Source organism: Chrysochloris asiatica, unplaced genomic scaffold, assembly GCF_000296735.1.
Source record: "Chrysochloris asiatica unplaced genomic scaffold, ChrAsi1.0 scaffold00045, whole genome shotgun sequence".
NCBI lineage: Eukaryota > Metazoa > Chordata > Mammalia > Afrosoricida > Chrysochloridae > Chrysochloris > Chrysochloris asiatica.
The window spans coordinates 93,419-118,358 of NW_006408563.1; the positions used below are offsets into that span (position 1 = coordinate 93,419).

Sequence of the window (24,940 nt, forward strand, 5' to 3'; positions counted from 1 at the left end):
AAATTTTTCATGATAAAATGTTTTAAGGACCAGCTAAAGAGTTTGGGCTTTATTCACCAGGAAACTGGTGAAAAGTTTAGCTCTGAGGTGGGGGTATGGGAGGGGTTGTGAGTGACCCAGAAATGTTGACCTGGAAGCAGTTGTAAAATGGCCATGAGGGAGGAAGTCTAGAGGTACAAACTGAATTCAGACCTTGACTAGGAGAGTGTCACTGAGAACGGAAAGTTTTTGAGAAAGGATAGAGGAAATAACAGCAAAAGAGGAACTATATGGTGGGTTGGCAATACAGTAATGAGTCAGGTGCATGATGGGGAAAATTCCTTTCTTCCTCTTCAGTCAGTAGCAATGATTGTACTAAGTCACTGCACTGGGTATTATTGTACTATCGACTTGGGTCCAAGGAGTTTCTGGTGAGTTTGAACTACCGACCTTGCGGTCTGGGAAACAGGTAAAGTGGTAAATTGTTTAATTCTTTTTCCCTTTTTTGAGGGGGTTATTGTCTCATGGTTTCAGTGTTTTGCAGATATAGAAATTCATAGGTCAAATGATTCTCTTTAATTCTCTTTCTCCATTTTCACTGGGGAAATGGAAATAATCTTTGTCAGTGATCCATCTGAATCGCTTAGGGTATTAACTAATAGTAGAGTCCTGGTGTGGAAACTGTAGGATAAGCACTGGACTGCTAACCACAAGGCTGGTAGTACAAACCCACCAGCTACTCCTTGAAAATCCTACAGAGGGTCGCTATAGTCAGAACCCACTCAATGGCACTTAACAACAACAAATTATTAAAATATGAAATTGAAATTTTTAAAGAATGTGTGTGTGGTTTATAAAATGAGTTGAAAAGATATCTTCTGGTCAAATAAAAGAACTATAAATTAGTGAAGGTTCTAGGTTTAAATATTATATAGCTTCTGATTTGTAAGTAGCAGTTGTTAGAAATTAGTAAGAAAGGGTAGTTCTTCAACCCTCTACAACCAAGGATAATTAATACTTCACATATAAAATAAGATATGACTCAAACATGCCCTCTAGAGAGGATCAGGCACCCCAGAGAATAGTTTCCTGATCTCATTTACTGTCTTCTTAATTCTTATTTTTAAGAAATTATACTACATACTGCAGCTTATACAGATGAGCTATTTCCTATGAGCTACATCTCTCTTTTCTGTCTCAATTTAACGTACTTACAAGGGGGACTTCAAAGAATTCATGGGAAATTTTCATTTCTTTTAATTCCATTTTTCCATGAACTTTTTTTAAGCTTCCCACCCCACCTCACCCCCATACTTAGATGCTGGGAACAGAGATAAGAAATGTTGCCTGTTGACTGGGGGCACATGTTGGCACACTTGCATTCTGTTCTCTATCCTTCATCTTCAGCCAGAGGGTAAGGGAGCGTTGGAGACTCCCTAGCAGAACATTTCATTCAGTTCACCTCAGCCAGCATCTTTCTCTCTAGGGTGGCTATCAGAACCAGGGTTCTAGTCAAGCTGGCTGCTAATTTGAGCTCAATTAAAGTCGAATTTCTAATCTGTGTTAGCTATTATAAAAAAAGGTAAAAAGAGGGGAAGAAGTCCCTAGCTAAAGCATAGCTGGGCGGCTGGCTCAGTGGCGGGATGGGGATACAGGGATGCATGGTGACAAGTTTTCCTATGGAAAAGGTTTAACCAGAATCAGTGCTTGATAGGGATGAGATGGGGAGAGGCAGCAGCTGTGTCTCCAACAGCACGCCCTCCCCCCTTATTACATTATCAGAAAAGAAAGATAACCCGAGAATAGGCATCCATTATCTCCTTCTACAAAGGGATTAGTATGGGTTGCAGGAAATTAATGGCTTTTGAGTTACTACAGAAATACTAATGAATGTCAGGACCAGAGATGTAAAACAGGTAAAATTGCCTTTTGTTTGCCTCTTTTTTCTCTTTTGGTTTGCTATTTTAAGAATACACATCTGCATTCTTTTTTCTTCAGTCAAAATCAGAAATCATATCCTTTGGGAGCATGAATTTTCTTCTTTAGGGAAATTAGTTTATAGCTGTATCCAGTGTGTGTGTCAAGCATAGAGATTGAGAAACATCTCAGAAATAAAATATCTGTTCCCTTTTGTTTAGATCTCTTTTTCTTGTTTAATAGAAGTGCCAGGAAGTCTCCTTTTATTAAAATATTAAACTGGTAGACATTGCAGCTGATCATTGATTTAAGATGGCAGGACCAGATAAAGCTGAAAAACAGGAAGGGAGAAAAGAATGGAAAGGAATTTGATCTGCCATATGCCGAGCATTGAGCTAGGAGCTTTATTTCTAATGAAGTATTCAGTAAGGATTGTGGTGCTGTAGGATACGCACTAGACCACAAGGTCTATAGTTCAAACTCACCACTCCCTGGAAACCCGATACAGGGTCACTGTGAGTAGGGACCAACTGGACAGCACTTAACAACAACATTATGTGTTATATGTGGGTGCAAATGGTTAACACACTTGACTGCTAACCAAAAGAAGTACCTCAAGAGAAAGGCCTGTGTCTACATTAGAAAAAGCAACCGTTGCAAACCCTATGGATCCCCACTGAAAAGTTTTCATCTTGTCTAGATGGGTCTGGTGAAAAGAGATGGGGAGAAGATTCTTATGATTCAATAGTGAGTAATTGTTGTCATGACTAATTGCGACTGTCACAACTGAAAAGGTAGAAGTTGTGTAACAAAAAGGGGGAGTAGTTAACCTTACAGTCCAGAAACAAAGGACCCTAGAACCATCAAGGGAGAAGAGCACAAGTGGAATATGAGACCTTATCCAGAAAAGCAGCAACACCGGAGATGGAGGCAGAGATGAGGACATGGAGAGAGGGAGAAGCTGAGGACTACTCTAGATTCATGGGAAGAGAGGTTCTGAGAGCTGGTGGCCCGGAGGCAGACTTGCAGAATGTGCCCTTTGGTGGTGTAAATTATTATAAATGCTTGCCTGTTAAAAAAAAAAAAACAACTAAAATGAATAGAGAGAAATACTGTTAACTGAAGGTACATGGAGGGGAAAGTATATGATTTGTTGAATGTAAAACTGATGATCTGACCTGTAACCTTTCACTCAATTCACAATAAAAACTTAAAAGTAAACCCTATGGAGCACATTTCTACTCAGAGTCACTGGACAGCAACTAGTTAATGGAGCACATACTGTGTGACAACATGGCACAAGATAAGAGGAGAGATCAGATCCTGCCCTTAGTGAAGGGGAGAGAAACTCTTTTTTTAAATGCTCAAGTTTATTTTATGTGATCAGACATTTAAATACATTCTCATAATACAACCTCATAGGAGTCTATGATTGAGGAATAATATAGTAGACATATCTGAAAGGGCCCAGGGTTGTATGTGTGTATGTGTGTGTGTATTTCATGACAAGCTTTCTAGAAGAGGGGGTAACAAAGTGAAGGATGAGCTGGTTAAGAGGATGAACAGGCTCAGGGCACAATACACACACAGTTAGCCTCAGAGGTGAGAGAACTGCCAGCCAAGCAGAGACCTAAGAAGTGAGGCTAGTTTGGTCAAGCCCAGAGGACTGGCTACTAGACAGAGGACCATGAGCCTGCCTTGGAGGGTCTGAGAAATGGTTCAGTTGGCTGCATTTTACTGTTTGTGGCAAGGAGTCAGAGAGACTAGGCAGAAAAGCATAGTCCACATAGTACAGGAGCGTGTAGAGCAAGTTCGAGAGTTTGTGGGTCAGGACACTTCTTGCCTGGCCCTTCCCACTGACCTGGTCCTGGCTTTACCACCTAAGGAAAGATTAACATATCAGTAGATAATTAAGCCAAGTGCCAGGAAGGACTTTCTCCTGTACTTGGGACTTCACTGAATGTTACCTAAAGAATAAGGAACCCTTGCAAAGTGGATTTGGTTGCTGGCTGCTAGTGGTGTATTCAGTCACAGGTGTCTTGGTATTCCGGGTTTCCATTGGATGACACACTGATGACACACTGTCCTCAGTCTTGCACCCATAATTCTACCTAGTTCAGATTTTTAGAGGTATATCTTACCAATTGGGTACCACCTTGAAATTTTACTCCTTCGACTTTGTGAACTCCTTGTTTGAATTTTTGAACCTGCTTTTACATTGTTTCATTAATACTTTGCCTCTTGTTTTTTTTTATATAATTTCCAGAGCACAAGCAGACATTCCCAAACCTTCTGAAGAAGGGCTACCTGGAGGTTAGAAAGGACCATGACAGTTACTGGCAAAGCTGTTGTGCTGAGCTATCACCCTACAACTTAAACTTCTACAACCTCGACAGCAGTGGGAACCAAAACCTCTGTGCCACCTACCAGCTTTCGCACTTCCAGAGCATATCTGTTTTGGGCAACCTTGAGGCCAGGATGGTGGATGCTGTCTTGTATGACAACACTCAGCTCCAGCTAAGGGCAGAGTCACCATGGGAGGCTTTGGACTGGGGACAGAAGCTCTGGGAAGTTGTGCATACCTCCAGGCCAGGTTATGTGGCACGGCAGGATGATCTGGCAAACTCACCAGGCTTTGGTCAGAATGTTGACTGTACACAGAATCATTGTTTACAGAAGAAATCCAGTGAGCTGCTGCTGTCTTCCCCTGTCTTGGATAGCCCCAAGCAGTACCAAAATATCCTCAAATCAGGGACGCTCTACAGGCTAACTGTCCAAAACAACTGGAAGGCGTTTACCTTTGTGTTGAGCAGAGCCTACCTTATGGCTTTCCAGCCCGGCAAGCTGGACGAGGACCCCCTGCTGAGCTACAATGTGGATGTGTGTCTGGCTGTTCAGATGGACAATCTGGATGACTGCGACTCTTGCTTTCAAGTCATTTTCCCCCAAGACGTGCTCCGCCTCCGAGCTGAGACCTGGCAGAGGGCTCAGGAGTGGATGGAGGCTCTGAAGACAGCTGCCAACATGGCAAGGAGTTCAGAGCAAAACCTCCAAGTCACATTGAGGAACAAATCCAAGGATCCAGTGGGTGGGCCGGAGCTCAGGGAGAACAAACGCCAGTCCGTGACCACCAGCTTCCTGAGCATTCTGACGACTCTGTCTTTGGAGCGAGGCCTCACTGCTCAGAGTTTCAAATGTGCAGGTAGGAAACAAATGTTCAGCCTAGTGTAAATAAGAAAATAATCTGGAATTCCACAACTGGAATTCACTTTTAAAATCTCCCCAATTGTGGCAACTTAGACATTGGCCACCTAAAATGGTGGTGGTGGTGGAGGTGTGTGTTGAGGGTGGGGGTGGGCAGGCTATAAAGGCACGAAGTGGCTGGTTTACACGTTTTCAAGAGGAAATTAGTTTCAGAGTGTACAGGGGAAGGTAGAATCCTCACTGAATAGTTTTCGTCTTGTCTAGATGGGTCTGGTAAAAGGAGATGGGGATAGGATTCTTTTGATTCAATAGTAATTGTTACCATGACTAATTGCAGTTGTCGCAATTGTAAAGGTAGAAGTTAATTAACAAAAATGGGGGAATAGTTAATCTTACATTCTAGGAACAGAGGACCCTAGGACCATCAAAGGGAAGAGCATGAGTGGAACATGGGATCCTAACCAGAGAAGCAGTTACACCAGAGATGGAGGCAGAGGTGATGGCATGGAGAGGTAGAGTAGCTGAGGACTCTAGGCTCATGGAAAGAGAAAGGCTGTGTGCTGCCAGACAGGAGACTGGCTTGCAAAATGTGCCCTTTGGTTGTTTAAGCAATTATGTATTCCTACGTATTTTTATGTACAAAAAAAAAAAAAGAGAGAGAGAGAAGAAATAGAGGCAAATACTGTTAACCAGTGGTGCATGGAGGGGATTGTAATCATTGCAGTACAACAAAATAAGATTGGTTGAGTGCAAAACCCATGTAAGCTATGACTCAATTCACAATAAAAGCTTAAAAAAAATCTCCCCAGTTGCTTAGCCACAGTTGCCTGCTGTTCATAAAACATTGCTCTTCCTAGGAGCCTGCTATGTGAAAACAAATTCTTCCTCTTGTTGTCCTGGTGAAGTAACTAGAAGCAGATCTGATATAGCCATTGAATCAAAATGAGTTGGCTAAAATGTAACCAGACTAGAATTTTGACTTCCTGAGTCTGCTGTGATTCCTTCTTGACCAAAGGTGGTTGTGAATATGGAAGCCACTGATTACCCCATAAGAAACACTCAGGCACCCCACCTCTACCCCCAGTAGACTGCTTACACTCTTTTTTATAAAAAATGTTTTGTGAATTATGTGATAGTTTACATGGGAGAACATTAGTTTTACATTCATCCTATCATATATTGTTGCATTGCCATGGTTGCAATCCCCTCCAACCAAAGAGTATACACTACAAGCCTGCCCCCTGGTCATCAGCACACAGCCCCTTTCCATCTCTGTCTGAAGTCCCCAACAGCTCCATCTCTCCATGTTATCATCTCTGCCTCCATCTCAGGCATCACTGCTTCTCTGGGTAGGGTCCCTCTCTCTGCTCTTCTTCCTTGATGGTCCCAGGGACCTCTGCTCCTAGGCTGAAAAGTTAATCACTCCCCTCCTTGCTACAAAATATCTACCTTTACATTTCCAACCCTCAAAAACAGTCCTGATTACAATTATTCACTATTGTATCACAAGAGACCTATCCACATTTCATTTCATCAGCCCTGCCAAGACAGATTGTATACTACTCAGTGGAGATTCTACCTTCCTCCATGCCCTCTGAATCTAGGTTCCCTCTTGAAAGCTTATAAGCCAGTCACTTCTTGCCTTTGTGGCCCTCCCATTTTGGGTAGCCAATGTCCAAGTTGCCCATCTCTGTTTACTCTGTATATGGAGGGGGTGGGAATGATCCTTGCTGTAATTATTTGTTCCCTCTTTTGAGCTACTGCATCCATAGGTGTAGGTCAAGTTCATCAAATTGTATCAGATTACTCTTTTTTCCCTCTTCTTTCTTCTTCTGGTTGAGCTCTGATCATCCAGTCAATGAAGCCAGGTCAAGTGGGTATTATCTGCAAGTGTGGATGTTCTTATGTATATGCCCTTTCTTCTTATCAGCAGGACACTTCACTCTCCACTCTAGTCCTCTGTGGCTATGTCACTGACTCTGGGCCCAAGAGTCCCCAGGTCTTGCCACACTGCTGGCCAACCAGGTCTTCACCCGGCTTCACAGAAGTCTATTGAACATTGTAGGGCTTAGCTTGCCGCTTCATTGCTGTTTTTCCCTCACTTCCCCATATTGGTGACAAGCTGCTTATACTCTTTAGACATATGAAATGTCTACATTCAGGAACTGCCATTGCCCATAACCAAAGTCAGCTTTCATAGAAGCTGGGAAGGTGGCTAAAAGCAGGGGAAGTGATGATTCAACAGTTGACCTGTGAGTCATGACCTGTGAGCCTCATGGTCAGGAGCCCAGGCCTGCTGGGACTGCTATGTGAGGATGAGAGATGAAACTGAGTTTAAAGCAGTAATCTGTTATTTCTTTATACCCATTCCTCCTGCCTTCTCCAAAATAGTAACATAAAAAGAAAACAACCTACTAAACTAATTAATTAAATAAAAGGATTTCCCCTTCACTGAACTCAACAATTTGTGACAATGAATTTACCATAAAGGTAGTCTTAATGGAAAGCCTGGTTTGGAAGATTTTAATTCAAGTTTATCTAAAGTAAGTATGTTATGTGAAAATGAACAAGGAGCTCACCACCAGCCATGACCAAACTTCTAAGTTTTGTTCTTGCTGCTGTATTGAAAAGCTAAATAGCCTTACTTGTAATGGTGATACAATGAAAACATGTCTGTGGGTTGGTTATGACCTTTTCTAATGTAAAACAATTTATCCACCCCTCTGTCTTCAAGTCAGTTCTGACTCATTGTGACCCTCAGGAGGGATTCCAAAACTGTAAATATTGATGGGAGCACAGAGCCTCATCTGTTTCCTTCGTGGCTGGTGATTTGGAACCACAGAGCTTTCAGTGAACAGCCCAACAGGATTCCTAATTTAACTAAAGAGGGGATTAAGTAAGTCATCCCTGTTTTGTCTCAAGGGCTTCAGTGACCATATGGCAGAAACTTGTATGATAGGGTTTTAGAGACCTGAACCCCTGAGCCAGTAACACAGCCCTAGATTATGTACAGGCAGGAAAGGCCTAGTGTTATGTGAGCTAGCTACCTTTGGAAAATGATTTGGAAGTAAGACAATGGGTTTAACACAATTCTTTAGAAATCAGTGACATCTTGGTGTTGTATTATATTAGTCCATATATGATATTATAGCAGGAATAAAATAATTCAAAGCACTGAGCTCCAAACTCTACCAAATGGAAAAGCCCATATGTGGGTGCACTGTATAGCTGCCCCAGAGGAGTTAAATCCTTGTATTACAAGAGGAGTTTCAAAAAACAGCTCTTGCCTTGGGAGTAGGCAAATCTTCAGTAGAATTCATTGTCTGAATACAGATGGGGCCAAGACTCTGATGAACAAAATCAAAGGAAGGCTCTCTGCAGAGGTTGATCCATCAAATATGTGGGTAAAGTGTTTGGCAAACGATAAAGTACTCTCCACAGGAAAAGATGCGAGGACCTAAAAGATGGGACTCCTTTTGTTGTTGTGTACAAACTACGATTTGGGGAGAAGCCAGATGTTCTGAAGTTGATTGAATGTTATCTTATATCTTGACTGTGTCAAGTAGCATGTTGAATACACGTCATAAAGCAAACCCACTACATATAGGCACAACCCTTGCCTCCCATCCCACATTTCTAATTCCCACCATAAACTGAGAATAAACATTTTGATTTTGGACATAGGGTGATCAGTATCTTCAGTGGGCAGTGCCCTTTGCTTTACTTGGCCATTGGGTACTGAAGTTTCCTTTTATAACATATGGAAAGCTAATTGGTGAGAGCCAGTGGGAAGCTGGATGTAATTACAGCCCAATTCTACAATCCCAATCCAATCAGCAGTCACAGTGTGTAGATCTCTGTCACTTTTACTGCAAATTGAAGGACTTGAACACCGGTCGCCTTCAAGATCCCTTTCAGTTCTATAGTTTCCTGAAAAAATATTTTCAGGTCAATTAAAGTTATTAGTTGGATTTGTGAATACTGACTAATGGTCTCACTCATTTTAGGTTGAAATGAGTTCTTGTTCCCTTGTCCTTTAGGGTGATGGATGGAAACCACATGTATTTGTAGACTCCAAATTAGGATCCTGCCTTATGTAGCTCACTCTGTCCTCTACAGCTTTCAAGCATGCTGTTAACCAGGAGGTGTCATGCTAAGCAGGGATTTTTTTGCGTGATACTCAGACTAACCAATTTTAAGTGATTGCTGTTTGCAGATCGTTATACTAAAGACTCCCTGTGATTACTTCAGGAGTTCATGTAGATAGGCATCAGGCAGCTCTCTCTGTCTCTCTCTCACACACACATTCTCACACAGGAAATGATTGCTTTGGGTTCTATGGTGACCATTCCATACTGAAGTCCTAGCTGTGTTAGTCATTCTTAGAAAACCATTTTTTGCTTCCCTTGGAGATAACATTTCTAAAATAAGCCAATTGTGCCCATCTATTCATATACTTAAGGAGCTCTGGTAGCGTAGTGGTTACGAATCTGGCCATGAACCATAAGGTCAGCAGTTCGAAACTACCAGCTGCTCCGTGGGGGAAAGATGAGGCTTTCTGTTCTCATCAAGATTCACAGCCTTAGAAACCCTGTACAGGGTCGCTATGGGTCGGAACCAACTTGACGGCACTTAACAACACAACAATTCATATATTTGATTTGGGGGTGATTCACGCAAATGTGGAAGCCCTGCTATGGTGTTATAGGATAATGCACTAGACTGCAATGTTGGTTTGAACTTCAAGATTGGCGGTTCAAACTCAGCAGTCACTCCTCAGGGTTGCTTATACAGGGTTGTTATGAGTCGGAACCGACTCAACCATACTGAACAACAATAATGATATTCCAAATTTTAAGTAATTCGACAATACGGGCAGCCTCTGGGTTATGAATAAGATTGGTTTCTAAGTGTGTCTTTAATTTAAGTTGAATTTGTAAGTAAATTGGAACAGGTGCATACAATTCTTTTTTAGTTTTACTTTAGTAAAAGAAAGGTGCTCTGGTAACACAGTGGGTTAAGCATTGGGCTGCTAAATGCAGGGCTGGCATTTCTAACCCATGGTGCTGCAGCTTAATGCGCTGGATTGCAAGGTTGGTTTGAACCATAAGGTCAGTGGTTCAAGCCCACCAGTTGCTCTTCAGAAACCCTATACAGGGCCGTTATGAGTCGGAACTGACTCAACGGCACTTACCAACAAACAACAACAACAGCCGTTCCATGGGAGAAAGATGAGGCCGTAAAAAAATGTTCCGGTAAAGATTTACAGGCTTGGAAACCCTATGGGACAGTCTGCCCTGTCCCATTGGGTGCCTGTGAGTCAGGATCCACTCGATGGCTGAGTTTTTTGGTTTAGTGTAAAATGTCTTGAAACCTTTTCAATTATATAAAAATCTGCATGTGCAGCAAGTGAAGGTGACCGTGATGACCGATTTGTTGTGAGTAGAGGTTAGTCCATTCCTTTGAAAGTAAAAGCAAATTTACATTAAAGGGCAAGGACAAGTTGTCCATAAGTAAGATTAACCCAGGGACTGGCTGAATTTACAAAGTGCTTACTCTGTGGGCATCCTGGAATTATGGCTGTAGGGGCCCTGAGGATGCAGTTGTTAAGTGCTCAGCTGCTTACTGAAAGGTCTTGATTGAACCTACCAGTCCATTCCATAGGAGGAAAATGTGGCAGTTGACTTCCTTAAAGATAGTTATTAAGTTCCACTGAGTTGGTTACGTATCTTGTTAGTTGTTAAGTGTCTTGGATACTCTATGGGACAGTTCTTTGTTAAGGTCACTGAGTTGGAATTGGCTTGGTGGCAGTGGGGTTTGCTTTTATTTTCTGTGGCTTTGGACTTCTGATGGCATCAATAAATTGGCCATATCATTGTAATATGGAGAAACAGCTCAGCTTCGTTTTCACGCTAGAAACTAGAGTCGTTAAATCAAGAACCTTTCTAGAAAAAGAGGAATGAAAAGCTGCAGATGTTGCTCAAGGTTGTCACCTATTTCACAAGCATGAAATGTGCTTGCAGAGGGAATGTGCATGCCCTGGTCTGTACGCTGACAGCAGCATCCCTAGCTCTCAGAAGGAAGAGGAACATGGGCTGAGAGTAGGTAGATCAAGTCTACCACATCCAGCAGTTGGAGAAATGAAAGCAGGAAAAAGACAAAGACAAATTAATACAAGAGGCAGGAAGTAGGAATCCAACTAAAAAGTAAGAAGAGGAAATCTTATGTACAGGTGGCTCCATTACTAGGCACAGAGTCAGCAGTTTGAACCCATCATCTGCGCCTTGGGAGAAAGATGAGGCTTTCTACTCCTGCAAAGATTTATAGATTTGGAAACCCTATACAAGGTTGCTTTGAGTTGGAACTGACTTGATGACACTTAACAACAACAATTGCATAGCTTAATATCCTCTTGGAGAATGCCTGGCCACATATATGACAGGCATTTCCATGATCTTTATGAATCCTGCCTATATGTGTGTGATCCCATATGTTATAATGTTGTTGTTCAGTGTCTGTCGTGGAGTCGGTTCTGCCTCATAGGGGCCCTGTATAGGGTTTCCGAGCTACTGACCCTATGGTTAGCAGTGCAGTGCTTGTCATACAACAGCACACTGGGACTCCATAGAGTTCAGAAATCCCGATGGGAGAAGGGGAGATAGCGGACATACTTTGCTAAGTATGTAGATCCGTATATCTTTCACTTGCTCTCCAACTCCATGTCTACCCCAGCTTTGGGCCTGCAGGAAGAGGGAGGCCTGGCACCCATCCACAGCTGCCTGACCCACTGTGGCTTACCTCAGGCAGGGTCTGCGTGGATGCCACTGGAGCTGCTCCCACTTGTTTCAAGTGCCTTGTGTGTGATGTTTGGGTTGAGATCATGGCTTCTCCTGTGATGATGGCCACTCAGCACTCTAGGCCATGGGCAGGAGGAGGAGCAGGAAAGGAGGCCAGGGGAGGAGGAGGTGAGTAGGTGAATGGGACTGAAGGGTGTCTCATTAGATGAGGCAGGGTTTCTCTCAGGAGCTGGCAGTGGGTAGGTGGACCAGGGGCTGAGTGCAGCTCTTGAAGACAAGGCTGTGACCATACAGGACAAGTGGCAGCAAAGCCAAAGCTTTTGTGCAATTCCTCCTTGCAGCCAGTATGGCACAGGTCCTAGCAGCCTCTCTCTCCTCTGTGTAATATGGTGTTCACACAATGTCCAAATCGCATAGCATTCTATTCCACAGAAAGAATGATAGACGTAAAGTGACCTATGCCGGTAATAGGTGGGGATGAAACTTGTGGCACCTGGTTTCAATTCTGTATGATAGGACATCTCCCTTTGCTGTCTAAATTTGATGTTCACTGAATTTGGCTGACTAGAGGTTTGGTGGGTAGAGGTGGTGGTAGTCAATCTCAGAAGGAGAGTTTTTAAAACTTTTGCTCGATTCAGTTCTTACTGGCATATGTTTGTTTGGAAACCCAATGACGGACATGGCACTTTCTAATTTGGGTTTGGGGAAAATCAACTCTAATTTGTAAAAGTGTCACTGATTCCAAATTTTATTTTACATAAATGCCCTCTTTTTCATTTTAAAGCCGGATCCTTTGTAAGGTTGAAACCAATCAGAGGAGGAAAACTCTTTTATTTTCCACTAATAGAAAGTGATAGGAACGTGGGAAGACTGCGTCCCGTTACTTCAATGCGCTCTTTTCCCTTTGTCAAGCACTACATTCAGTTTCTTTGAGATACATATGGTTTCTTAAGTTGTTTTTTTATTTTTCTTAACTACTCATGAAATACTGATTCTGTATCTCAGGTAGGAATACTTTCTCTCCTGCAGGGGGCACAGTCTCAAAAGAAAAAGGCAAAACCTTGCTAAGCAAACCTTTTGAATGTTTTTTAAATTACTTTGGAGACTGTTTATTACATTAGATTATTATAGCAGATGGAACTTTAAAAACATTGATCTATGTGTCTCAAAACCACAGTTAATCTAAACCAGCTGCTTCTCTATTTCATACCTATGTCCCTTAACTTTGCATCCTCTGAAAATACACAACCAGTGGAGAAGCTAACTGCGTAGCATCGTTACCTGCCAAAATGCCACAGTTCAGTAAATCGTTCATAGTTGAGTTTGGGCTTTATTTATTATTTTAAGAAGAAGTGGACTCGTACTATTTCACAGTTTCAGTGTGCTTCTTTTGACTATAAGTTGTTATATCCATTTAGTCCCTCCCCTTTAAATATTTGAATAAGTAAACTTTTAAAAATGGAATATCACACCAAATAGTTCTTTATTATGATGCCACGCAGTTGCTGTTCAGGGGAGCCACAAATGTTGCTTTTGAAGTCTATAAGATAGTGTGGTTAACCTTATTTCACTAAATTCTTTCTGTAGGTGAATAATTTTCTATATTCTTTTGAAACTTAGAGTCCCTGAAGAAAAAATGAATAGTGATCTTCTAAAAATGCCTGAACTATGGTTTTGAAAATATCTACATATAAAATCAAACCCACAACTGTTGAGTTGGTTCCAGCTCATATGTTGTTGTTGTTGTGTACTATGGAGTCGGTTCCGACTCATAGAGACCCTGTACAGGGTTTCCGAGGCTGTAAATCTTTATAGGAGCAGAAAGCTTCATCTTTTCTCCTGTGGAACAGTTGATAGTTTCAAACTGTTGACCTTGCGGTTCGCAACCCAATTCATAACCACTACGCTACCAGAGCTCCTTCCAACTCATATATATAACTATATATTTCTGAACATATTCTTGAAATTGTATCATGAAGCCTGTGAGAGCTGGAACTTGGTGGGACTGTATTGTTCTTCCAGGTCTCACAAGTTGTCCACCTTATACAAGATGCATGCAGTCTTTACCACTTTTCTTGTACTCTTTATTAGTGGAAAATATATTAAGGTTGCCTTCTCTCATAGGTTTCTGCCTTACACAAGGTAGGGCTTTCACCGGTTTTATAGTATTTGACTGACTACATATGGTTTAAGGAATTCTGGTAGCTTAGTGGTTATGAGATGGGCTGCTAATCACATGGTCAGCAGTTTGAAACTACCAGTGGTTCCTTGGGAAAAAGATGAGGCTTTCTGCTCCCGTAAAGATTTACAGCCTCAAAAACCATATACAGGGTCGCTATGAGTCGGAACCTGCTCCACGGTACACCATCACCACCACACATGGTTTGTTCTGTAGCTCACTCTCCAGCTCTGGAAATGAGCACCATTCAGAAAGCCAGCGCCCCCACCACCCAAAACAAACAAACAGACAAACAAAAAACCACCCATTAATAGGCTTCCTGTTGTCCCTTAAATCAATCAAGATCATTCCTCGTGTATGACACTTGCTGTCCTACTTCCTGAAAACGTGTCTTTGAAAATTAAGTTTTTCCATTCATTCTAAAACATGTTATGTGCTGTATTTCTGATTAGGTGCTGGAGATGTGGGTGCATCTAGATAAGTCAGTGGTGCAGAGAAAGCAGACATGGTCCCTGCCCTCATGAAGCTTGCAGTCTTTTAAGGAAAACAGACATTAATCATATGATTACATAAATGACTGCAAACTCAGCATTTTGTGAATACAGCTACAAAAGGGAGGCCCATGCATCACATTAGAGAACTGTCAGAGAAAGTGCCAGTTCGAATGATAGGGACTCACTGCTAGTCAGTCATTCTTGACCTAACAAAGAAGGCTAATATCTTCATGTTTGACTCTGATGTCCTGGGACGTTCTTGAGCAGGCGAGCACATGAGAGTGGTGCTTCAGAGGAGTTCATTCAGTGGTGCTTTTGTCCAGATTTTCAGGAACACATCTGGAGCCGAAAATGAAATATGTGTCCTTAGCGAAATTGCTGGTTGGAATTCAAAACTATATTTGGCAGTGGGGATCCGTGATGTTAAAATATTAATATTATTTTACTGTTTAGATGTATAGGCAGCTTATTAAAATATTTACAACATTGGTACCTGTTGTTGTTGTTGTTGTTAAGTGCTATTGAGTCAGTAAGACCCATAGCGACCCTGTATAGTGTTTCCAAGGAACGGCTAGTGAGCTTGAACCTCCTGCTTTGTGGTTCAAGTCAGCAGGTACCTGTAAGTGACTCTAAATGAAGTTATTGACAACTTGTTGAGTAAATTAGTCAGTAAGGCCTTGTTTTCTTCAGAAATTAGACATTTGTACCTACCTGTTGACACTCAATAGATATATGGCTTTCTTGGCACTAGTACACATAGATGTTGCAATCAAGAAACCTATCAATTGAGCAATATAATAGGAGGGCTCAGGGACTTGTTTGTAGGTGTGACAAGAGATGGAAAGCTCACGTTTGAAAGTGTTCCTTGTGTTACTGTTTTGTAATCTGGAGGTGAAATTGAAAGACCGATTCAGAACTGAAGTTGAAAATGTCAACGCAAGAGACAGCACAAAAAGCAGTGAGCGTAAGGGATCCCCTGCCCCGTTTTCACACTGTCAGTTTTGATGGTTTACTCCTTTGCTGTCTAACCTCTTGGGACTGCTGTTGGTAATTACTTCTCTCACCATTAAATGCTTTCTGCTTTGCTTTTTTTTCCTTCCCTCCAACTCTTGGGAGGGGTAAGCCCAAGGGGGAGAAAAGTTTTGCTGCGAATTCTTCAGCCATTTAGTGAAATTCCTGTAATTACCGGCATTGTGTCCTCTCTGAATGGCATAGAATACAGCAGAAGCCATTCCTAATTGAGACCTTACAGGAGGTACAAATCCCCTCTTTGTTCTGTCTGACAAATTAGTGCCAGAAAGTGGCAGGGTCCGAGTGGGAATCAAAGGCGAGAAACACAAAGATGGAACTTAAGGCTACAGTAATAACCCTCTCTTGTCCTGAAGGGAAAAAAGTAATGACCAATGAAAAATGAAGTTTTTTTTGTTATAAATTCCCTTGACATGACAGCACCTCGGGCTGCTCTATTTATTTAGTAAAAGTGATTAAATAGTAATACAACAGGGCTGCCCATTGTTTCTCTGGGGGACCCCACCTCACAGACCCCTGCTGCCTTGGCTAATTGATTGACAATGAAACTCCGATAAAGAAGTATGTTGGGAGGACCTGGGGTGGGGGACATTTTTCCCACTCTTTGTGTGAGTGTGTGTGTGTGTGTGTGTGTGTGTGTGTGTGTGTGGTTTCATTTTTGTTTAAATTGTACCCTAGTTTTTCTTTGCTCCCTCCTCCCCATCACCAGCCCTCCTTCCCTCCTTTTCTCCCTCTTGTTATTTTTTTGACCCCAGAGCTTTTCAGCAGTTGCTCCCTGATGCACAAACAGGTAGAGAGGAATTCGGATTGTAGTCAGGCATTTCTGACAAGTTTATCTTTTCTTTACACCTGTCCTCCTGTTCTGTCCAAGGAATAGCAGTGTGAGGAGAGGAGGCAAATTCTTGGTGTTTTAAGGTCAGAAAAGACTTTTTAAAATTTTGCACTGGTAGGAGCAGGTGTCTGAAACTCTAGCCCTTGCAACAAAATGTCCTCTTAAATTCCCTGTACAGCTTTTAAGAAATGTTTTTACAAACATTCATAAGAGGGGTTTCAAAAGGTACATGGAAAAATTCCAATATCTTTTAATCCTCTTGTCCATGAACTGTTTGAAACCCACCCGAGTATCTTTAGAGCCTGGAAGAGGTTTGTGGAGTATGAAATTAAAACTTGAATTTTAAGTCTTCTCAGTTCCTAAAAAGTCAAGATTGATTTCTTTGCGGATAAAATCTGTCTGCTCGCGGTGTAACTCAGTTCTTTGAGGATGTTCTAAATTGTGGGAAGAGGCCCATAGGCCACCAGGCAGGTAATTAATAGCTCCTGGTTATATATGTTCAACTAGCTAAACTGCTGCTTAATCCCTAATTTAACTCTGTTACAGCTGCAAAAACAAATCAGTTCAAGCCCCTATGAAAGCAAAATATATTAAACAAACAGTATCGACCTTGTTAATACCACATGGCATTTCATGTGATAAATGAGGGCGTCTTTGTGGCAAAGGCCTGTTTTATGACATCGTTTAGACGTAAAGGATACTTTTACCCTAGCAATACAAGCATCCCGGATAGAAAGTATGCGGTGGTGAATTATTCATTAAATCGTTGTTAATCTGGAAGTAAGCAAGATTTCTGTGTTGGGCATAGTTAGTATCGTTGGCCTCAGGATAAGTCACACAGAATAATAATTCTTACCAAAAAGAGAAATTGAATTTAGGGGCTGATGTGCTTTTGAGTTCAGGTAAGGAAAATCTATAGGTTTCTAAGAGCTAAAGAATCCGTTATATATGATGTGCTTGGAAACGTTAAAAAAAAAAAAAAAGTTCTATTTCTAGGATGACCAAAATCTGTTTTGATTTCCCAAATAAATAAAAGGAATAAGGAAATCTTTTGTAGTCAAAGTGCCAGATCTTCTAAGGCAATGAAAGATGGAAACAAAATGAAACCTCCTGTGATATCTCCAATTCTTATTTTTATTACTGTTTTAAAATGTGTCACTTACTCACTAAGTTGAGGAAGGAGTTAAAGATTTAGTAGGGTTATGGAATAGGTAGGTACCCAGTTGGGGAGGAAGAGACAATGAAGAAAAACTCTGATACATCTCAAAACATAAACTGCTTGAGAAAATGAGAGTTGTTTTTAGTCATTGTTGTCAGTTTTGGTATGTTGTCTGCATCTTCATGTTCTTGAGTGCACTGCTTATTGAGTCTCCTAGAGAGAAACCCATAGCTCTTTTTGTCTGATGAAGGTTTATTTCCTCAGCCTTGAATATTCCCACAGAGGGGTTGCAGGTCGTAAAACTTTGAGTAGAATTGGAGGGTCCATTCCACTGCCAAATACTTTGGGGTACGCAAACAGGAATGAGGTGCTGGCTGTGCTCTTCAAAGATTTGCTAGAACTCCCTCAAAATGGTCTGGAGGGTTTATAGTGGGCAGAGAGAGCAAGCAGGAGATGGAATTGGGTGACAAGAAGTCATGTTATCATGGACACTAGGTTGGAGACTGAGCAATACATCCCAGGTTCTAATCCCCCTGTGAGGGGATTCCTGTTCTAGAGAATTTGACAGGTAAAGTATCCCCACCTCTAAACTTCATACTTACATTTTCCACAGATTAAGGAAATCCTGTTGGTGTTTACTACCATGTATCAAAAATACAACTTAAATATCTGCTGCATGCTCAGTACACGGTAGGTGCTCAGTATGTGGTAGGGAGATAAAAGAGAAGTATAAGATACACTTTCTTCTAGTCTAGCTGAGGTTCTCAAACATGTACAAATGGGCACCAGTATGGTAGGTAAGAATCATTATCAAACTAGGACAACTAAATTAAGCATAAGTTGTTGTGTACCTTCAAATGGATTCCAATTCATAGTAACCCTATTGTTAAGTGCCATTGAGTTGGTGCCTACTCAGGGTTTCTGAGGAGCAACTGGTGGGATGGTAAAACTGTCCTGTAGGATTTTCAAGGCTGTATTAACTTTTACGGAAGCAGACTGCCATCGAGTCTTTTTCTCACTAGTGGTTCAAACTACTGACCTTCATTTAGCAGCCCAGCTGAAAACATAACCTGCATACTAGTGCTCTTTAGAAAACACAAGTTCAAGAATTAAGAGAATGACAATAGTAGGGGAATACTGATGATTTCAGTGTCATTGTACTAGGTCTTAAAAAAAGCACATGGCTGCAATTTAGAGTAATAGAGTAGCCTTTGCAGCTCTGATTGTGGAGCCAGTATTAGTAATCACCGAGACATAATGTAGAACAAGAGAGAAGCCAGAGAAACAGCTGAATATTCTAATGTTTAAGATGGAGGGGGTGGAGGGAAGTGGTTGATCTTGCAGTTCAGAAGCTGAGGACTCTGGGACCATCAAGGAAGAAGAGATGATGTGGAGAGATGGAATGGCTGGGGACTCTGGACTCAGGGAGGTGGGGTGGTGCAGGCTTGCTGGGTATATACCCTTTGGTTGTAAGCAGAGGGAATGAAAGCAAATGTTGTTGAACAATGATGCATGGAGGGGATTGTAATCATTGCAATGAAATGAAATATGATGAATGTAAAGCTGATGCTCTCCCATGTAAAATATCACTCAATTCACAATAAAAACTTTAAAAAAAAGGACTAACTCCCTTAAATTAGTCCTTTTATTAAGCAAATAGGCATAAACCTTATATGTGTATTGAGGGAGGCCTAAAAAAAAAAAAAAAAGATGCAGTTGGGGAGTAGATTTTGGTATTAGTAGACGATAGCTAGTTATTGGATGGGATTGCTATTTATAGGTTTCTGAGCATTTAGAAAATGAACTTGTGATCACCAGGAGCTACCATAAGTACATTTAATTTTATGTGTCGTTGTTGTTGTTGTTGTTGTTAAGTGCCATGGAGTTGGTTCTGACCCTAACCCTGTATAGGGTTTCCAGGGAGTTTGAACCACCAACCTTGTGGTTTAAACAGACCTTGTGGTCCAGTGCTGTATCCCACAGCATCAAACCAGGATTTATTCGATGGGATTATTAGATAATTAATTCAGGTTTATGCTCTGTAGCATTAGTGAAAAGCGTTTGGCAAAACTGTCAAGATTGAGAAGTTTGTATTATCAGAGATTATAGTTATGTCATTTTGAAAACTATTGTTGTACAGCTTTACCCAAGTTGTGTAGACCAGTAGGTCCCTTTTAGCCTGGAAAGTTGTCAGTAACAGTACATGAAGACAATGAGAAACAACATAAGGAGGAGCAAGGACTTTGGAGCCCTGCTGCCTGGGTTTTCAGGTCTAACTACTCCCCAGCTGTGTACCATGGGGTAAATGACTTACTCTCGCTGTGCTTCCATTTTCGCATCTATAAACTGAGGAAACATTCACATCTGCCTTCGAAGGTTGTTTTTGTGTGTGTCACAAGAGTAAAGACAAGTTTAAAAGGCTTAGGACAGTACCTGGCACGTAGGAAAGATTATGTAAGTGTTAGCTATTATAATTATGTGCTCAGCTAGGACAATAATTATCTGGATAAAAATATAATAGGCGTACTTATCAAATTTGCAGCTGCTACAAAACTAGTCTAGATAATTAATATGTTGAATGATCAGAACTGAGATTCTCAAAAGCCAGCTAAAGAAAGAGACCAAAATAAACTAGATGAGGTTTAATAGAAATAAACAGAGTGCTAAATAAACAGTTGTATGCTGCACAACATACCTTGACTTAACAATATCTGATTGCATGTACCTGTGAAGTCTCAAAGTACTTAACTGTTCTGATTTACATACAAATTCGATTTAGAGACAGATTTAGGAACAAAATTTGTTTGTAATCTGGGACTGCTTGAGTCATATGGTGTTTGCATAATGCCCAGATTACATATGCTCCTGTTTTGCAGAACGTGTTGTAGAGGTTGGGTGATACAGGACTGTATTCAGAAGATTAACCACAGAGATGGTTAATCTTGACCCAGTGACAGGCTATATGGACATACTCATGAGACAATCAGGAAGCCAACATTTGTGTGGCTGTAGTGGTTGGTGGTTATGTGCTGTGGAGCCTGTTCCAACTCAGAGTGACCCCTGTACAGGGTTTCCAAGGCTGTTACCTTTACGGGAGCAGAAAGCCTCATCTTTCTCATGAGGAACCACTGGTAGTTTCAAATTGTTGACCTTGAGGTTAGCAGCTCAACTCGTAATCACTATGCTACCAGAGCTCTTTTTTGTGTGGCTATAGATACACCAAAAACATGCACAAGACAGGTATAGAAAGAACAGATGATATCTTCGCTGTGTTCTGTCCTAGCCAGATCACACCTGGAAAATTATGAATGTTGTTCCATGTTTATAGTGACCCTGTACAGAGTTTCTGAGAACAGCTGGTAGGTTTGAACTGCTGACCTTGTGGTTAGTAGTCCAGTGTTTATCTTACAGAGCCTCACCAGGGTTCATCCATGTCATGTGATATGATAGTGAAGGGACTAAAAACTGTGCTATGCAGATGTTACCTAGGACAAGGAGCATTCAAGCATTATCTCCCATATTTGAAGGCTACCTCTTAGAAGAGGAAGAGACTTACTCTATGTACTTCCATTGGACCAACATAGTAAAACTGTGCAGAGTGGGATGGGTTTCCCTTTTCTAAGAGGATTCAATGACCATAGGTAAAAATAAGTGGGGTGGTTAGAGCCCTTGCCAATGAAACTGGAAAAACTGGAATTTTGACCTCAAGGCAAATCATAACTTACCTGAGCTACAGTTTCCTTATCTGTAAAATGAAGAGGTTTATTCATTTAGACCTTCTACAAGTGACACAGTGGTTAAGCATTAGGCTGCTAACCTTAAGGCCAGTAGTTCAAACCCACAAGCCCTCTGTGGGAGAAAACTGAAGCTCTCTGCTCCTGTGAAGATTTATGGTCTCGGAAACCCTACGGAATAGTTCTATGCTGTCCTGTGGGTTTGCCACCAAGGACAGTGGATGGCATTGAGTTGTTGCTGTGTGTGCTAAGCATTATACTCAACATATGTTGTTGTTATTAAGTGCCATCAAATCAGTTCTGACTCATAGTGACCCGGCGTAGGATTTCCAAAGAGTGACTGGTAGGTTTGAACTGCTGACCTTGTGGTTAGCAGTTTGGTGTTTATCCTATAGTGCCACACCAGGACTCTTGTACTTTACACATAGTAAAAACTTGATGCATGGTGAAAAAGCCATCCTACCATGTGTCTTCACTTAAAAAACTATAGCATGTAAGTCAGACAATTAAATGAGTTGAATTTTAAGGTCTTTGAGTTTATTTCTAATTCTTCCAACTCTATGGGATATTTTAGTGGGAAGGGCCTTGTTCTATAGGGTCCCTTTTATGTCCTGTTCTGTGATTCTTAAAAGATTTAAAGAAGATTAGAGAGAATGGGATTAATGTGGTCATTCATTTAAATCTCATCATTGAATAAGTAATACTGCAGAAAGCATTAGAAATGCCACTTGACTAAGAAGCTGAGAGGAGAAGCCTTTTCCTGGCTGATGTCTGTCGTTGGATAAATACTTTTGACCCACCTTTTTTGTCTTTTTTTTTTCCAGTATAAATTTCTAGGTCCTACTCTAGGAAATAATTTTAAGTAAAAATAAATGTTCATGAAGAAAATGAGGTAGTAATATGTGTCAATGGAATAAGAAGAATGCTACATAACTAGAGTTTTAAACTGTTCCGCACCCTAAAATTCAGAGAGAACTGATCACTTTATATAAGTGGGCAGTTTGCTTTTATAGGATATAAATTTGCTTTTTTGATTTATTCCTGGTATTCTTATCATAGAAGTCACATGTTAGTCTTTGATATGTTTCTGAAGACTAAAATCATTTTGAATTTCAGAAGATATATAGATCTTTTGATAGACCCTCCTGAGCTTCATAGGCCGTAGCTGTGCTACCTTTTTTTTTTTTTTTTTTTAAGTTCATTTCTGTTAGTCTTTGTTGCTTTACTTTGGTCTGGAAAGTTCTTGTCCCTTTTTGTAGCTTCCTTTTTTGGTTAACATTGTTCTCATCATGTGTTCATTTCCTGCTTAACTTCTAAAGAAAATGTTAATGTGTCACTGGACTTTATATTGGATAAATGATTTCTATTTACTGATCTTAGATTAAGAAAGGAAATTTGCCAAGGTGTACTTTTAGGATAAGTCAAGATTCTTCTGAATTTCTAGCTAAATTCCTTGAAAATTCTAAGCTTTTCATGGGCTCCTAAGGGTGAGAGCTACTTGAGAGGTTTTTTAAAATCCATGATATTGCCTGTTCTGGATTGAATTTGTTGTTGTTGTTAAGTTCCATTGACCCGTAGCAACCCTGTAAAGGGTTTCCAAGGAGAGGCTGGTGAGTTTGAACTGCCGAACTTGCCATGAATTATGTTCTCCCGAAATATGTGTTGTCAATCCTAACTTCTATGTCTTTGGTTATAATTCCATTTGAGAATGGATTGTCATTGACATATTAATGTGATAAGGACCTTCCAACAGAGCCATCAGAGAGAGAAAGCCAACTCTGAATTCAGTTAGCACTGTACTGCTAACCACCAGGTCATTGGTTCAGGCCCACTAGTCATTACTCAGATACCCTGTATGGGGTCACTATGAGTCAGAACCAACTTGACCACACTTAACAACAACAACAACAATCAAAACCCACTGCCAGTCAAGCCAGTCTTGACTCATAGCTCCCCGATGGGGCAGAATAGAACTTCTCCAGAGGGCTTCAGCAGCTATAAGTCTTTATACATGCAGACTCTGTCATTTTCCCCATGAGCTGGTGAGTTTAAACCACTGAACTTGTGTTAGGTCCACCGCTCAGCTCACTGTGCCACCATGGCTTGCTTCTTCTAGCCTCCTAAACTGTGAGAATATAAATTTATGTTTGCTAAAGCAATCCACGTGTGATATTTGCCCTGGTGTAGTGCTGTAGGATCAGCACTGCACTACTAACCACAAAGTTGGTGGTTCAAATCCTTGAGCCACTCCTTGGAAACCTTTTACAAGGTTGCTATGAGTCAGAACTGACTCTATGGCACTTAACAACAACAACAGATAACTAAGACGATGTCTAAATGCAGAAACATCCTTAGGTGAAAGAAAACCTTCCAATTTTTAAAAACATCTTCAAGCAAGAAAATCTAGTTGTATGTTGTCGTTGTTAAGTGCTGTTGAGTTGGTTCTGACTTATAGCAACCCTGTATAGGGTTTCCAAGAAGCAGCTGGTGAGTTTGAACCTTGTGGCTTGAGTACTTATTCTATAACACCACACCAGGATTTTAGTAGTATTGGTTAGTTGTTTATGTGCTGTGGAGTCAGTTCTGAGTCATAGCAACCCTGTATAGGATTTCCGAGGCTATAAATCTTTATGGGAGCAGAAAGCCTCATCTTTTTCCTGTAGAACATCTGGTAGTTTCGATCTACTGACCTTGTGGTTAGCAGCCCAACTCATAAACACTATGGTACCAGAGCTCCTTCTAGTAGTATGTTCTTGTTAAGTGCTGTCAAGTTGAGTTCCGACCCATAGCAAACCTGTATAGGGTTTCCAAGGAGCAGCTGGTGAGCTTGAACCGCTGACCTTGCAGTTCAAACTGACTTTGCAGTCCACGCAATAACCTACAGTACAACACCAGGACTCCTAGTAATATGTTGTTGTTGTTGTTAAGTGCTGTCGAGTCGGTTCCGACCCATAGCGACCCTGTACAGGGTTTCCGAGGGTGTAAATCTTTACGTGAGTAGAAAGCCTCATCTTTCTCCCGTGGAGCGGCTGGTAGTTTCGAACCGCTGACCTTAAGGTTCGCAGCCCGATTCGTAACCACTATGCTACCAGAGCTCCTTCCTAGTAATATAGTAATGCTAATTTATTTATTGCATTAATTCATTCCTCTAATCATTCATTCATTCAACAAAAACTGTCAGTTTAAACAGCAGACTGACTGAAAGTTTGTATACCTTAAAATGTTTAGTTTTTCCTGTTTTCTGTAGTAGATCCCGACTTATAGAGACCATCGAGGACAGAGTAGAATTGCCCCTAGTTTTCTAAAAGGCTTTAATCTTTACAGGAAGGTGCCTCGGTGGCTCTGTGGGGTAAGCACTGGACTGCTAACCACAAGGTCACCAGTTCAAACACACCAGCTGCTCCATGGAAGAACAAGTCTGCTCCTAGAAAGATTTAAATCCTCGGCACCCTGTACAGGATCATGACAAACTATGGACAACATTTCAAAGTCTGAGTATTCCTGAACACTTCGTTGTGCTCATGAGGAATCTGTACCAGGACCAAGAGGCAGTTATTCAAACAGTACATGGGAACATTGAATGGTTTAAAATTCAGAAAGGTATTCTTTTACCATA

The 24,940-nt window shown here is 41.2% G+C and overlaps 1 protein-coding gene across 1 annotated transcript in view; it reads left to right on the forward strand.

The window, feature by feature from the left end:
* PLEKHM3 (pleckstrin homology domain containing, family M, member 3) overlaps window positions 1-24,940 on the forward strand; it is a 225,939-nt gene that overhangs the window by 26,148 nt on the left and 174,851 nt on the right. The window contains exon 2 of the mRNA XM_006861934.1: window positions 4,163-5,098. Within this exon, the coding sequence (XP_006861996.1) occupies window positions 4,163-5,098 (936 nt within the window). The remainder of the gene's footprint in view (window positions 1-4,162; window positions 5,099-24,940) is intronic.